At 36.2% G+C, this 17,177-nt stretch overlaps 1 protein-coding gene across 1 annotated transcript in view; it reads left to right on the top strand.

Moving 5' to 3' along the window:
* Positions 1–17,177, top strand: part of LOC150091547 (cholesterol transporter ABCA5-like) — a 389,022-nt gene that overhangs the window by 313,510 nt on the left and 58,335 nt on the right. The window contains exon 24 of the mRNA XM_090376152.1: positions 16,259–16,334. Coding sequence (XP_090232278.1) covers positions 16,259–16,334 — 76 coding nt within the window. The remainder of the gene's footprint in view (positions 1–16,258; positions 16,335–17,177) is intronic.

Genomic DNA, 17,177 nt, shown 5'->3' with positions numbered 1-17,177 from the left:
ATTAACAGTGACGTGTGACATTTGGATGCAATACACTTCGAAATTTATAATATTCTGTAAATTTTTTTCACATGTTTACCTACTATTCAGATAAGCTTAAAATTATTTAACTAAATTTGCATGCATTTTTTATTGTCTATTGTTAAGATATTTTCTTAACAATAGACAATTGTGTTATTTGTGTGGCGCTGGTGGCACCAGCTGTATGCTAGCTAAATTAGTGGATGCAATACACTTCGAAATTTGTAATATTCCGTAAATTTTTTTCACATGTTTGCCTACTATTCAAATAAGCTTAAAATTATTTAACTAAATTTGCATGCATTTTTTATTGTCTATTGTTAAGATATTTTCTTAACAATAGACAATTGTGTTAGTTGTGTGGTGCTGGTAGCACCAGCTATATGCTAGCTAAATTAGTGCGCTATTAAAATGAATTAATAAAGAAGGTTTTCTGGAGTGTTGCTCAAAAAGAAGTTATATTTTAAATAAAATAAGTGTGGGTGAGTGATAAGTTAAGATTTGGGTCCTAAAGGTGGTTTTATTTTTCAGACTGTGAACGTTTTTAAAATGGCTATCATTATTATGTTCGGACATAGGAAAACATAGGAAATTTCAAGGTCATTAAATTTTTAAGGAACTATAATCAGTCACTGGGAATTCTTAGTAGAATAGTTGTGCTATCTGATAGCTTTGATGTAGAAGTTTTCAGGATACCAAATTGTATTTAAAAATACTCACGTGTTGCTGAGTTATACATTATTGATATTTTCAAGGTCACAGTAATTCTACCGAGTCAGCCATTTGGATGTTTCCAGGAGATAAAAGAACAACAGCAGTGCCACCTGCTTGTTCAGTGGTGACTAGAAATTCGGCATAAATTGCGTAAAATTATTAAATTGTGACATCACGAGGAAGCTTCATCACTGAATAAGAGCTACTCCATTTATATGGCTGCGGCAGGTTTAGTAGATCGGCAGCTTAAATCCCAAGCCTGGATAAATGGTGAGGGTTGACGTCAGGAAAGGCATCCAGTCGTAAAAACTATGCCAAAACCAATAGATGTGTTCCAGTTAAGAAGTTAATCCAACTAGAGAAGAAGAAGAGGATGTAAAGTGTGAATTGGTAACATTGAATGCCGACCCCATATAACATGGGAAAAGGCGAAGACGAAGAAGAAGAAGTTAAGATATTTTCTATACAAAACTGTATAACCGTTTTTATAATTCTAAATTACTCAGCGGGACCTCCGTTTAACGAAGTGCTTTTATAGTGAATTATTTTGAATTCCCCTTGGAAGTTACATTTAAAATAGTTTCCATTGAGTGAAGAAAATTTTCATATTGCGAACGGATTAGGAGAGAATTAACTTGGTATGAACTGTTCGCATTTCTGGCCTTCAGGCAATTAGTGTTGCTGCACGAATTAAGAGAGCTAAAGCATTCTACAACTTAGTGGTACCTGGTAAAATCTACGAGGTGGTCGAACTGTCCCACATACGGAGGAGTTGCGCTAGTCAAGAGTGAGCAGATCAAGGTGTATTCCCAATGGCTCTTAAAGTTTATTATGTTTATTATGCTTAATAAACCACCTTCTACTGCAGTGGTGTCCAACCTTTTCCCGTACAGGAGCCATATTCAAAAAATTCAAAGTTAGATTTCTTTAGTGTGTTGTTACATTTTCGATATCTTGTTGCATGTAAAAGTAAAATTGAAAATATTCGAAAATTTTATTAAGTACACTACACAATTACATTTACTGAACAAAACATTTATTGAGAATTTTTTAGATAATTAACAAAATTTAAAATGCTGTTTTAGTTCACTTTCCTCGGTTGGACACCTTTGTGAATCAACTGTAAGCGCCCCATTCGAGAATTAGAAAAGTGATTTTCTTTTGCCCCAACAAATAATCATCTGTTGTTTCTCAAAAGTGCGTTATCCACATCTTTCTGTAAATTTTCCTTATCTCTGTTTACATGATCACAGTACCTGAATATCCGAATGACACCGACATTTTGGACAGTTTCAAAAAAAAAAGAAAAGAAAAAATTCAAATTTAAGAACTAGTGACAATACTGATGACGAGAGAAGGAAAACGAGGACTACGAAGGTATTAATTCTTCTAAACATGAATTGTTGGCATTTGGTGGTGAAAGTTAGAAAATTGTCAATTAAGTTACAGTTAAATGAAAGAGGTGCAATTCGTGGATTTCGGGGATACCTAATTCATAAGAAGGTTTCAGAAGAATTGAAGCATTTGATGAACTCTCTGAGTACGATACCAATTTCATCAAGTGAATGTGAATGAGGATTTTCACAAATGAATCTGATCGCCAGTGCTTCGTTGATGACAAAAACAGTTTCTTCACTACTGTTTCTTAAAATTGTAGGCCCACTGCTGACCTGCTTTGAATCAGCAAAACATGTCGATTCGTGGCTGCTTCTGAAACATCATTCAGCAACCGACACACAAAGAGGAATAAATGAAGTCGTCATAGGACAGGAGTCGGCAACCTGCGGCATGCAGCTCTTTTAACATGTAACTACGGTTCTTTAATTTTACAGCTCACATGAAGCACAATTTGAAATGGAATTAAGAGGACTTAAAAATCAAGGACATGTGGAGTGCAAGACTAAAATGCCTTAAAACTGAAATTGAGGATTTGGAGAGGCAAAAGGCTGCCCTTGCAATTCTACACAAATGGACGGCGATTGATGAGTTTAAAATGCAGACCAAATTGTGTTTGATGTGTGGAGTAGCTTACTGGACCCATATATAAATTTTAAAATATTTGTGTTTGGACCTCTTTCAGTTTTTGGTTCGACATATTTCTGCGAGCAAATATTTTTGAACATGAACTATATTAAAAATAAATCAAGAAACCGTCGTCTGAACAATGCGAGCATGTTTAAAATTACGACATACTCGCATGATGTTGAGAGACTCGCTCAAGAAGTTTATCAGCAAAAGTCACATTAATTTGCATCTAATTGGATGTTTGTTATGTTTTTTCGATATTAATAAATAATATTTCAAAATATATATATATATATATATATATATATTGTTTTTTTTAATAAACACCTTCCCACTCTATTCCATTTCTTAAAAACTCTCGCCTCCCCCTCCTCCTCCTCCCAGCTTGAGCTGAGGTGCGGCTCTTCAGATTCTTTTTTTTTTTTTTTTTTTTTTTAATTAGATCAAAAATGGCTCTTCACTCAAAAAAGGTTGCTGGCTCCTGGCATAGGGTGTTGGATAAGAACTTAACAAAAATTTGAAAAATTCTACAACAACTTTATTATGAAATTATTTTTACTTATGTTATTATTTTTTACTTATTTTACTCACATTTTACTTATTTTTTTATATACTTGAATAATAAATTTATGCTTAATAAACTGTGTTAATATACTTAATTTGCTGTTCTTATTCTAAAAACATTACTACTAATGTAACAATATGAGGAGAGAAAAAAAAATTTAGAGTACTTTTCATATCCTTTTAATTTTCAATTTTTCCTGATAGCAAAGAATGAGTACCGGCACCTATTTTTTTACAAAAAGCACTGGGAATAACCATTTATCACAACCCTCTGCCTCCTGCCATGAAGTCATCTAGCTATCCATCAAAGGATTTTCCCTGTGATTCCAACCTGTTCCAGCTTATAAAGTAACTGCCCATGTGGAACAAGAGTCAAATGCTTTGCTGAAATCCAAATAAACTATACCGAAATTATTCCCTAAGTCCTGCTCTTGAGTGAACCTGTCAAAATAGCTAACCAGATTAGTTAAACATGATTTTCCCTTTACAAAACCATTCAGAATTCCATTTCTATCTAAATGATCCTGAATTCCACCCTTGATCATTGTCTCCATGATTTTTCCTACTATTGAAGTTAGACTAACCGGCCAGTAATTTCCCACTTCACTCTTAGGAGTGAAGTGGGAAATTACTTACAACTGCCCTTATGTATTGGAGATACATTAGCACTTTTCTAATCCAACGGAATCACTCCCGAGTCCAGTGATGCTCTCATAATTAGCATTAATGGTTCAGTGCACTCCTTGCTACCTCCCTTAAGGTTATAGGGTATATGCCATCAACCCCAGGAGCCTTACTGGCCTGCAGGCTCGAAAGTTTTTTCGTTAAACAAATTTTCATTAATTACATTTTTTTCAGCTTCACTCCCATAATTTCTCATTGAATTCTCCATTCACATCGACTCCTTTCTGCAACCAGTCTAATCTTCTGAAAGCTTCCTCAAGGGCAGCAGTAAACAGCTTCAGAGATATTGTGTCTCCTTGTTGAACTCCTTTCTCAATTTTAAATTTGCTACTGTCTTTGTCTAGTCTAATAAAGGAGGTAGTGTTCCCATATATTTTCTTCAAAATCATAATATATGGGGTATCTATGCCTTGTCTTTCCAGTGCCCGAAACATTGCCTTATGCTGTATGGAGTCAAATGCCTTTTCATAATCCACAAATGCCAGGCATAATGGTGTTTTATATTCATTTGCTTTCTCCATTAGCTGTGATATTACGTGAAGGTGATCCATAGTTGAGAATCCTGTCCTAAAGCCAGCTTGCTCTTTCGGTTGATCCTCATCAAGTATTTTTTCTAATCTGTTAGTAATGACCCTTATGTACAACTTGTAGATGTGGGATAACAAGCTAATTGGTCTATAATTTCCAATTTCTGATTTATCTCCTTTCTTATGCAGCAAAACTATGATTGCATTATTCCACTGCTTAGGCGTCACACCTTTTCGAATGCATTTTGTGAAGAGTCTTGCCAGTTTTTGTGTCATATCTCTTCCTCCCAATTTTAACAACTCTACAGTAACTTCATCTTCTCCCGGGGCTTTCTGATTCTTCATTTTCTTCAACACATGTTCTACCTCAAATTATGCATCTCTTAAATCTGAGTGACACCATATCTCCAATATCCCCACAATGTCTGCTTTAAATGACTTAATCAATACTTCAGATTCATCAGATTCATTTACTATGTACCTAGCAATAATGTACATGCAAGTATGCTTGCACCTGTTTTTACTCTTAGTAACCTTAACACAGCTCATGTATTTGCTTGTTCCATGAGGACTCCCAGCAGGTCTTGAAATCCCCAACACCTTTCTTTTCAGGATGCAGCATGTTCCAATAGAAGCAGTGTAAGAATTATTCTCTCTATCAGCAGCTACTGTTAATATGTTAGTCCCTCCCCCCAGCTAGTAGTTTTCTGATGCAAATAACACTGCCTTGATAGCATTATCAATTATTTTTTTACCCCTCCAGAAATTTATCAGTCTGTTAACTCTCACAATTTCAAAACTCTGACTTGGACTAGCACTGTCAGTAACATACTTGATACACTTCTTCCCTTAGATGACCCAGCTGTAGCTTTTATTTTCTTCAACAAATTAGATCTCTCAACAGGGCCTACATTACTTCTGAATCCACTCCTTGCTTCACCCAGGCAGAGATTGATTCGTCCATCCCTAAAATCAATAATAATAGTTGTCTTGGAATTGATAAGCTCGAAGGGATTTTTATCAAATGATAACACAAACTCTATCCATCTGTCCTTGTTGCACTCTATAATAAATGTTTGAATGAGGCAACTTTTGCTGTCCTTTAGAAGATGGGATTGTTAAAATTCATTTCCAAACCTACTCCTACTTCTGTGAAGGCCTGTCATCCTATTACCTATTGTCCAACTTAAGTAAAACCTTGAGCAACTGATTGTTGCCTGTCTAGATTGTTTTTTCACTGACCACTCTAAAATCTTATTATCAGTTTGATTTTCATTCAAGACGTGGAACTGAGGAGACCTTGGCTGAGCTTCTTTTCAGAGTAAACAACAACTGCACGTTTAAATATACTATGGCTATTTTCATAGATTTCTCAGAGCCTTTGACTCTCTTTGGTGTGGCAGCTTTTTCGCTCACCTCAGGGCTGCTCAATACTCCTCAGAGCTCTGCAACTTAACCTGAAACTACTTTTTTTACCATTCTGCCAAACTCATTTCTGGTACTCAGCAACTTAGTCGCTCTGTCTCTCAAGGATGCCCACAAGGTTCGGTGCTCGGTCCACTCACCTTGGATTTGGTTCTAGATGAGGGGATTCTTTGTTCAACTCCCAGTGCTTCTAAAATCACATATGCTGCTGATCTAACATTTCTTGTCTTTGGTAATTCTCATTTTTCTTTGGAAAGTATTGCCAGTAACATCAACAATGATCTGTGTTCTTGGTCAGTTATTAATAAACTTACTATTTTTCCTGATAGGACTAAGCTTCTTTATTTTAAGGGCAATCTTAACATTTCCACCTCTGATTGTTAAACTTTTTGATCGCTCGCTCTCTCTCTCTCTCTCTCTCTCTCTCTCTCTCTCTCTCTCTCTCTCTCTCTCCCCCTTTCTCCATGGTTGACTCACATAAATTTTTGGGTATTATTCTAGATCGTAAGTTAAGCTTTCAGAAATGTGCCTTGCACCTTTGTGATAAAATAGTCAAATATACTTCTATGCTTTTCCATCTGTCGCATCATTCTGGGGTATTAACCATTGTACACTTTGTCTTTTGTACAAAGTTCTGTTTGTTCTGATTTGTACCTATGGTGCTGGCACCTGGTTTTGATATACTAAAAAGGTTGGTATCCAAGAGAAACTGTACATGAGTTGACATCATATATATATATGTGTGTGTGTGTGTGTGTGTGTGTGTGTGTGTGTGTGTGTGTGTGTGTGCGTGTGCGCGTGCATGCGTGCGTGCGCGTGTAAAAAGAGACAGATTCCCTCCCTAACTAACATACTAATTTTACAAGGAACCTATAACTAACAAGTCACACACACACACACACACACACACACACACACACACACACACACACACACACACACACACATGATGTCAACTCATGTACAGTACTATGCATTGTAGGTTCTAATACCTTTCGTGTTTGTGATTTTCATTTAAAAAAATGTATAGTAATGAGGAAATGAATAACTAGTAAGCAAGGAGTGACTGCAAATGAGTGAGAGGGAAAGTGTAACCCATAAGTATGAATGTGCAAGTGAAAGTTATTCACCTCTTACTCCTGTTTATCATCTCTCAGCTGCCCCTCTCATGATTGGAACAGAGAGCCAGACATACGCAACTGCTAAATACAAAACAAGTTTAAAACTATAGCAAAACCATTTTTGTCAATGATATACAGGAATTTTTGCCAGCAGGGATAAGGAGGTTATTATTCCACTATATAAGGTAGTAGTTAGGCCACACTCGAGTAGTGAAAACATCTGGAAGCCTCATTTTAGGAAGGATATGAATATGTCAGAATGGATGCAGAGAAGAGCAGAGGAACAAATGGATGCTCTTACAAAAAAAAATTCAGTTTTGCAAATTGCAGCTGCAAGAAGATCTCATTGAGGTATTTAAGGCATAAATTTTCTTTCGGCAAGAGGTTAGTTGAATGTGGAACAAACTTCCATCTGGTGTTGCAGCTAATTTGAATTAATTTAAGGAAGAATTAAACAAATTGTTAGGGAAGTTAGACAGATGATGTGGGGTTTTTTTTTGGCTAATACTGACTAGAATTAGTGGTGACAAAAGGACTGCATTTCCATACTTGTCCAAAACTGTGTAAGAGTAGAAATTTAAAAATAAAGTAAAAATATAAAATTAAAGTATTGAGGTGCCTTGAATGAGTTGAACACGCTGAATTCTGATGGGATTCTTCCACTTGCTCAGATTACAAACCTAAGGGGGCATAAATTTAAATTGAGGAAAGACAGTTGTAGAATAGATGTGTGGAAATTTGCCTTTAGCCAGTGGGTGGTTAATTGCTGGAACAAACTTCCATCTGTCATTTGGAAGTTGATAGCTTAAATAAATTCAAGGAGGAACTGGACAAACTTTTAGAGGGAATGGTTGTGTGAATTTTTTTTTTTTTTTTTGGCTGATGCTACATAAGCTCACACGCTTGCTTTCTTGCATCACATGCCTCTTGCTACTACTATTACTATTACTTGTTTGTCCAATATATTTAATTTTGCAAGTTCTCCAGGTGATCAGGTAAATGACATCATCAAAAGATAGGTGCAGTAGGATTATTAATATAATGCTATGGATGCATATAGGGGTATGGAAGACATCTTAGGCACCTCCGTAGCTGGGTGGGCAGGAGCAGCAGTACGTAGCACACGCTTCTTGATTAGACCGGGGTTCGAGCCCGTGATCACCAAATACGGAGGATGCGGAAAGGTCAGGGAATGACCACTGCATATCCCCGGAGCAATATGGCCTTAGTTGCTAATGCTCCTAAAAAAAAAAAAAAAAAAAAAGACATCTTTTATTATTATAGCTATTAAATTTGGCAATAAAATTACTATTGGTAGTAGTTGACTGAAAATTATAAGCCTCTAGGTAAGGTGCATTAGATGCTATATTGCTCTGGACAGTGTGTGTGTGTGCGTGAAATATTACAAATGGGTAACAAGGGACTAACCAGAGCATTAGTCTGCACCTCCCATGTAGCATATGTTTATGATTCTTTTGTGAATTCAATATGGATTGTTGATATTTAAAAGCATGGAAAAGTGGAAACATGAAGAGAAGTTAAAAAGATAAAAAAGAAAAGAGGTATAAAAAGCTATCGAAGGTTGTATAAAGCTGAATCTAAGCAAAGCTTGGAGAATATGTTGAATAGAATAACAAGAAAGTGAAAATATTAGTTATCTTCACTCTCTATCTCTCTCACTTTCTTTCTTTTTTTTTTATCACTTTATTGTCCAGCTCTGCTTAGGTTTAACATTTGCTGCCTTTGACTGTGGTAGACTACTTCCCCATTTTTCTATCTTCTTATTTCCACTTTCTTGTTATTCTATTCAGTACATGCGTATTATTTTATCTTTCAAAAGATTTGTAAGTACTTAATTATGAATTTATTGTCTTTTTACACAATTGACATTTTACATTGTTTCAAATCTTTAATACAGGCATACCTCGAATAACGAATAGGATGCGTTCCACGAAATTACTTCGTTAAGCGAAACTTCGTTTTCAGAGGTAAAAATACTATGGCCAGAATAGGGATACGTTCCTACGTAAAGAAAATGAAAAGCTTTTTTTTCGAACAAAGAAAAGTTTTATTAAATAAACAGTCAACTTACATACAAAGTGAAATCACATTTTAAAATACGAGTCTAAAGTTGTTGTTTATGCTCTTTTTCTCTTTCATTTAACAATTGCCTATACGGAGTTATTGCATTTAACACTGATCGCTTAACAATAACACTTCATCCTAAATCAGGATCATTTTCACTAAAAAAATTTAAAACGTTTTCAATGTCATTTAAGCACCTTTTTAAATCTTTGGTTGTTAACACTTTTTCGGCAGGAACTTCTTTAACCTCGTCTTCATTATCTTTGTCTTCGTTGCTAACAAGGTTTTCTAAATCTTCCACTGAAAAACCATCATCTTCTGCATTCAATAAAATTCTAACATCCTCTTCATCGACATTTTCGAAACCTATTGATTGAGCCATCTGGATAACTTCATTTCTAATTTCTTGGATGTTATTTTCTTCTTCTAGTACAACTTCTGGCCATATTTTGCGCCAAACTCCATTTAAGCATTTCTTAGTGATTTCTTTCCAAGAACTATCAATGGTTTCAATTGCGTTTTTAATGGTGTAGTTTTTCCAAAAAGTTTTAACTGTCATTTCCTCTTTATCCTCTAGTTCAGTTAAACTGCTTAATGTTCGACGCAGATAATAAGCTTTAAATGATGCTATTACTCCCTGATCCAATGGTTGAATCAGGGAAGTTGTGTTTGCTGGAAGAAACACAACTTTGACAGGAATGCATGTGTCCAACGTGTTAAGATCAGTAGGATGTCCCGGAGCATTGTCTAACAACAAAAGAGCTTTTTCTTCAAAGTTGTTTTTTTTTTTTGACAATACAGTACCGTTTTACTTCAGGACAAAAGTGGTTAACAAACCAATCAGTAAATAACTCCTTGGTAACCCACGCTTTTCTATTTGCTTTCCATATTACAGGTAAATTCATTTTTATGTTACCTTTTAACGCCCTCAGATTTTCTGAATGGTAAACTAATTACAATTTTAATTTATAATCGCCAGAGGCATTTGATCCAAAGAGTAACGTTAAACGGTCGGTGGCTGCTTTGAACCCAGCAGCTGATTTTTCTTCAATAGAAATGAAGCTTTTTGTTGGTGGCCGTTTCCAGAACAAACCGCTTTCGTCAACATTGAACACTAAATTTGGAAAATTTTGACGTTCAATGATTTCCTTTAGTTTTTCTGGAAACTTATTTGCAGCTTCTCCTGTTAATTTTACACTATGAATCCTGGCCCGATTTTTAAATTTCTCGAACCAACCACGAGAAGCCCCAAAGGTTTCCGTAATTTCTTCAGTTTGTTTAGATATCAGGTGATTGAACTGGAATATATTTTTTTTTATGTTAAATGGGGCTTGAAATTGCCGACTTCGTTATATCGAAGCTTCGTTATCAGAGGTAACGTTAACCGAGGTATGCCTGTACTTTTATCACTGCTCTGGATAACAACATGTTGGTTCTATCTTGCACTGTTACTCATTGCTTAAAACTGCATTATGCATTTTCTTAGTAAAGACCTAATATTTGTAGAACTTTTATATCAGTGATTTGGTATTAATATCATATTATGTAACTAGCAGTGTAGTGCATAGTACTTTAATTGTGATAAATAAGTAGCTTAAAGGAGCTAATCATGTAGGTTGGCATACATTTTTTTGTTTTAGCTAAGAAATTTTATTCTAGTATGGCTACAACTAATTTAAAACTCCAGAAGTGTAACTGTATAGCATAACACATATAACATAAACTTGATAGTGTAATACATATTATTGAATTTAGATATCTCTCAAATTACATTAAATTTAAATGGAAATCATAGCTCAGACTAGAGCCACAAAGCAATAAGCTCAAAGAAGTGGGACTGCTGTGGCCCAGGGAAAGGACTGAAAGGGGTGGCATCCCGACGAAACACAGCCTTGCAAAATATGCTACTTATGTGATGTTTTGCAAACTTATGTGGAATGAGACATGATACAGCCAAGGGAGTGTCTTTGTGTGTGTGTGTATGGTGTAAAGAGTGTGAAGAAATTAGTCATAAACTCAGAGTTCTAATGGACATTTATAAGAACTCGAAGAAGATGGGGAATGCCCTTGAAGGAATTAAAATGGGGGTCTTTCATATTCTCAGCTGCCCAACTCAGTTCTGGGCACTGAATTGGGCAAAACTCAGCTCTAATGTACTGATGCACAAGTCAGATAAAACAGCAGTTGCATCAGGCAACACAGCAGCAAACCCTAAAGAAGAATGTGATGGTCTCGCAGAAATTTATTGTCAGTGACTCAAAATGTCAGGGAAATGGAAAATATACTGACAGGGACAAAAGTTGAGTGTTGTAGAGCAGATGTCATCTTTTAAGGACACAAAAGATGATATTGATGTACACATTGGCACTAATGATATTAAGAGTAAGAGATCTGAAGACTTAACAAGTATACAGGGAAGTATTGGAAAAAAGTTGCAAATTAGAATTAAATTTTAAAGCGTCTGCAGTTGTGTCCAGATATGATAGGATAGAATACATATTGAGAGCCTTGTTAGTCCTTTTGAACTGAAGATATTGTGCAAGGCTCATTGGGGTAGAATTTTTCTTCACATGGTCTGCACTGGTTAACAGGAGAGTGTTTTTGCAAGAATGAATACACTTAAATAGAAGGGGTGCAAAAATATTTGTAGATGCTATCAAGGCAGCATTAGGTGGGTCAGAAAACTGATAGCTTGTGGGAGTTTCACAGACTAATAGACTACATCTGTAAGCAGAGTTGATTACTCATGAGAGGTCCCCACGACTGGAGATGTACAAATGTATCCCCAATTCACAAAGGGGGAACGAAGGGTGACACGAGTAATTACAGACCAGTTAGTTTAACTTCTGTTCCGGGGTAAAATAATGGAGTCACTGGTTAAAGATGCATTGCAGAATCATCTAGACAAGAGTGCAGCAATAATTCAGACAGCATGGATTTGTTAAGGGTAAGTCTTGTCTGACAAATTTGATTGGGTACTATGATGTGGTCACAAAGGAATTGAATGCAAAAAATAATTTTGATATCATATACTTGGATTTCAGAAAAGCTTTTGACACTGTTGCACATGGAAGACTACTGTACAAATTGGAGCAGAATGGTATTAAGGGTAAGTTGCTACAATGGATAAAAGGATGGTTGAGTGGGAGAAGACAGAGGGTGGTAATCAATGGGTGCTTCTCTTCATGGACTAATGTTATTAGTGGAATCCCACAGGGTTCGGTGTTGGGTCCACTGTTGTTTTGTATATTTATCAATGATATTGATGAAAGTATATCAGGCTTAGTGTCAAAGTTTGCAGATGATACAAAGGTTGGCAGGGTTAGTAATGGCAGTGTGCTACTGCAACAGGATCTAGAAAATTTGGGCAATGGGCTGAGAAGTGGCAACTGAAGTTTAACATTGACAAATGCAAAGTACTGCATATGGGTAGAAGTAACCCCAGAGAAACGTACCAACTGTGTGGTACTAACACTTAAGGTGGTAGAAAATGAAAAAGACCTGGGAGTAATTGTGCAGTCAGATATGAAGTTTTCTGAGCAATATAGACAGGCTGCCAGGGCAGGTCATGGGGTTTTGTCAATGATATACAGAAATTTTGCTAGCAGGGAAAAGGTGATTGTCCCTCTGTATAAGGCAGTGGTCAGGCCACGCCTTGAGTACTGCGTACAGGTCTGGAGGCCTCATTTTAGGAAGGATGTAGATTTGCTTCAGCATGTACAGAGAAGGGCAACAAGATTGGTGAGGGGAATGAAGGGATCCTCTTACCAAGCGAGGCTTAAGTTCTGCAAATTGCAGTGGCTGGAGACTAGGCACCTGCGATGTGATCTGATTGAGGTGTGTAAGGCCTTGAATGGGATGAACACACTGAATTCTTCCATTTGTTCAGATTACGACCCTAAGGGGGCATAAATTCAAATCGAGGAAAGACAGATGTAGAATAGATGTGCAGAAATTTGCCTTTAGCCAGTGGGTGGTAAATTGCTGGAACAAAGTTCCATCTGTTGTTGTGGAAGTTGATAGGTTAAATAAATTTAAGGAGCAACTGGACAAACATTTAGAGAGAATTGTTTTGTAATTTTTTTTTTTTTTTTTGGCTGATGCTGCATAAGCTGCACTTGCTTTCTTCCATTACATGCCACTACTACTACTACTATAAGTAATATGTGGACTGCATTACGGAAACTGTGGAAAAATAGGTGTATGTATACTTGCATGTACACTAATGATAAGACCATAGTAAATAAATTTGATGAATTTAAAGTACTGATTAAGTCATCAAGTGCAGTCACTGTAGGGATATCTGAGACACGGTGTCACTCAGACATAAGGGAGGCAGAATTTGAATATGGGGAGTTCAGTGTGTACGGAAAGGACAAACAGGGCCGAGAATGGGTTATGCTCTTAGTGAAGAAGCATATTAAATCTAAGGCAGTGCACCCAGTCAGCCTGGGTGGCCAGTGTAATATTAAGTCACTTTGGTGTGACATAAGCACTGAAAAAACAAAAATGAGAGTACAAGGGTAAAATGACTAATGACTGTGGTGAGTATAATAAACAGCTATACAGAGAAATAGAGTGGGCCAGTAAATCAGAATGTGTTGTTATGGGTATTTTTAACTTTCCACATGTTGACTGGAACTTATGGTTTGGTTGCTCACACAATGGCAAGAAATTTGTGGATTTATTGGATGACTGTTTTCTACAGCAGCATATTAGAGAGGCGGAAACAGTACTTTTGATCTGATTATCAACAGCAATTCTTCATGCAGTAAGAATCTGCAGGTAAAATACCCACTGGGTGGCAGTGTTCACAGTGTATTGATATGGGATTTGCTTAAAGACATAACTACTGTCAAGTATAAAGAGGACTTTTGCTTTCATAAATGTGACTACAGTGGTCTAACACAGTTTTTAAATTCTATATAGTGTGACCATCCGATGGTGTTGCCAACAGCAAATTCTAAATGGGAAGTATTCAAGGAAGTAATCAAGGAAGTAATCATAGAACTTACTAGGCATCTCATACCAATTAAGAAATAACATTCCAGGCTTAGGCCTAAATGGATGTTGATGAACTGATGACACCCGTGGCAGAGAAGAAAAATGCACGGGATGCACATAAATTATCAGACAAAACAGAAGCCTATGGTAGATATAAACTCATCTGTAATCAAGTCACAAAGGAGGTTAGGCAAGCTAAGACAAATTACAAGAAGTCTGGCAAATACTACAAAGAACAGCAGCAAAGACTTCTTTACTTATATTAACAGTAGAAGTAGGTGTTAAGTCACATTGGCCCATTACATATGAATGGTTGAACTGCTGATGATCCTACTTGGGTTGCTGGCAAAATGAATAAGTATTTTTCATCTACATTCACATATGAGGTGTTCTTTAGTGAGAAAATGCCAGAAGTTCATCAAAATCTAACAGGGAGCTAAATCATTTTTGATAGTCAGAAGGAAAGTGGAAGAGAAATTGTTGAAGCTTGACATAAAAAAGGCACCTGGGATGGAAGTGATCTATCTAATTGTATTAAGAGATGCATCAAAAAAGGTAAATAAACCCTTAGCCATAATTATAAGAGCATCTTTGGATTCAGGGGAGTTCCCTGTGGACTGAATATGTGCAAATGTATCGCTAATTCACAAAGGAGGATCAAAAGGTGTCAAAAGTAATCACAGGTGTGTTAGCTTAACACGTTCCCTGCTGGATTTTTCAACAATGGTTTCAACCCGAGATTGGAAACCATGGAATTGAGTCAATCTGGATTAGAAAGGACAGAAACAATTTTGGGTTTTTGCCTCACTATGACTAAATTCATCAGTCTCCAGTGAAGGTTGCTTGACAAAAATATCTGGTGTTTCTTCTGTCAAAGTGCAAAGTTGGCGGGGTAATTATTGATGGTAATCAGGGCAAGTTACTGCAACAAGTTCTAAAAAAATTAGGCAGATGGGCTGAGAAATGTCAGTTGAAGTTTAACATTGAAAATGCAAGGAACTGCATATAGATAGCAGTAATTCTAGATTAACATACCAACTGTGTTGTACTGCACTCAAGGTAGTGGAAAATGAAAAAAGATCTGGGTGTAATTGTGCAGTAAAATATGCTCTCTGAGTGCAGATAGACTGCCAGGACAGTTCATGGGGTTTTGTCTATAATCTACAGGAACTCTGCTAGCAGGAATAAGGAGTTGATTGCCCATTGTACAAGGCAATGGTTAGGCTTCACCTTGAATACTATATAGAGATTTGGAGTCATCATTTTAGGAAGGATGTAAATCTGCTGGAACGGGTGCAGTGAAGGGCAACAAGATTAGTGAAAAGAACAAACGGTTGCAGAACTGAAACAAAGGTTTCAGTTCTGCAAATTGCACTAGTCTGGGGACTAGGCACTTGCAAGGTGATCTGATTGAGGTATTTAAGACCTCGAATGGATTGAAGATGCTCAGTGCTGATGGCATTCTTTCTTTTGGTCAGACTACACATGTGAGGACAGGGCATAAATTCAAATTGAGTAACAATAGTTGCAGGATAGCTGTGTGGAAGTTTGCCTTCAGCCGTTGGGTGTTTGATTGTTCAAACAAAATTCTATCTGTAGTGGTAGAGGTGGGTAGTGTGAATAAATTCAAGGTAGATCTAGACAAATTTTTGGAAGGAATGGTGATGTGGGATTTTTTTTTTTTTTTTTTTTTTCTCTTCCTAATGCTCTATAAGCTTGTATTCCTGCAGCTAGGGGTGCAAGGTACAAATTTAGATAGTGTAGAAGAGAAAGAGTTCCCAAATCAAGAATAATTTGAAATTTTGTTATACTAAGAAATTCAAAGGAATTTCTGCTTTAAATTTTAATTTCCCAATAAATAAGTTGATAAGCAATCATTTTCCAAATACAGAATTAAGCTTAATCCTTAGATAATTGGTAATTTGAGTCACTCACTAGCTAGCCATCACTATTTATATACCTCATACTAGTAGGGTATGACATAGTGGTTTTTGGCAGAATGGTATATTTTTGTAACTTTTTTTTACATCATGTAGCACACTCTTACTATACGTTCTTCTTAAGTACAAAATTTCATTTCATTTTTAGATTTATGGAAGTCTTGAATATTAAAGAGCATGCCAAAAAAAAAGCAAAGGATTTATCAGGTGGAACTAAAAGAAAGGTAAGTTGCACTTTTCATAGAATTTTAATATGTTTACATGCAAACCCACGTTGTACATAGTGTTGAAGAAAAACACATTTATACTAACTTTCTCTCAGCTCATTCTGTAAAGATTTTGACCTTCTGGTTTTATAGAAAATACTACTACAAATGGACAAAATATTTTCTAATTTGGCATGAACCATAAATTTTTATTTCTTATGAACAATACTCTTGGAAACACTCAAAGTGCAAAAATTGAATATCCCTCTCCCTGCTCTCTCCATGAGCCAATAATCACACCACATTGAAGGAATTGTATCTGCCTTCTGTTTACCTTTATAAAGTGCTGTTTTGCATATTGTGCTCAGTGGCAAAAAGAAAAAATTGCTATTCGTTGCCAGTGCACTTAAATTTCCACACCTCACACACACTGGGAGGTGGGGGGGGCTAAAAATGCATTCACATTTCAGCACGTCAGAAGTACGTCATAAATGGTTTGAAGGCAGATTATGTTTAGTGCAGTATGTACCAAACAGATGACATTGTGTACTGAGTTGGTGAGTGTTAATGTGGATGAGCATGAAACCATTTCATCCATATTAACACTTAAAAAGTGCTGCAGAGTGACATCATAAAAAAACACTAACTGTAAAGTGAAATAAGGAACTTCAGATTTACAATCAGTTTACACAGGCTAAGCATGCATAAGTAAATAATATATAAATCAATAATTGATAAAAATTTAATTAAGAATATTGCACAACATAAAATCCTGGTGTACAGCTAAAACTTTCAAGTACAGATATATGCATTACCAATAAAAGAAATTCAATTAACATTCAGAATCTCTTTATCTAGAAC

The sequence above is a fragment of the Mastigoproctus giganteus genome, chromosome 1 (genome assembly GCF_048544385.1).
Source record: "Mastigoproctus giganteus isolate SK-2022 chromosome 1, ASM4854438v1, whole genome shotgun sequence".
Lineage (NCBI taxonomy): Eukaryota > Metazoa > Arthropoda > Arachnida > Uropygi > Thelyphonidae > Mastigoproctus > Mastigoproctus giganteus.
This window is presented reverse-complemented; position numbering and strand designations above follow the sequence as displayed.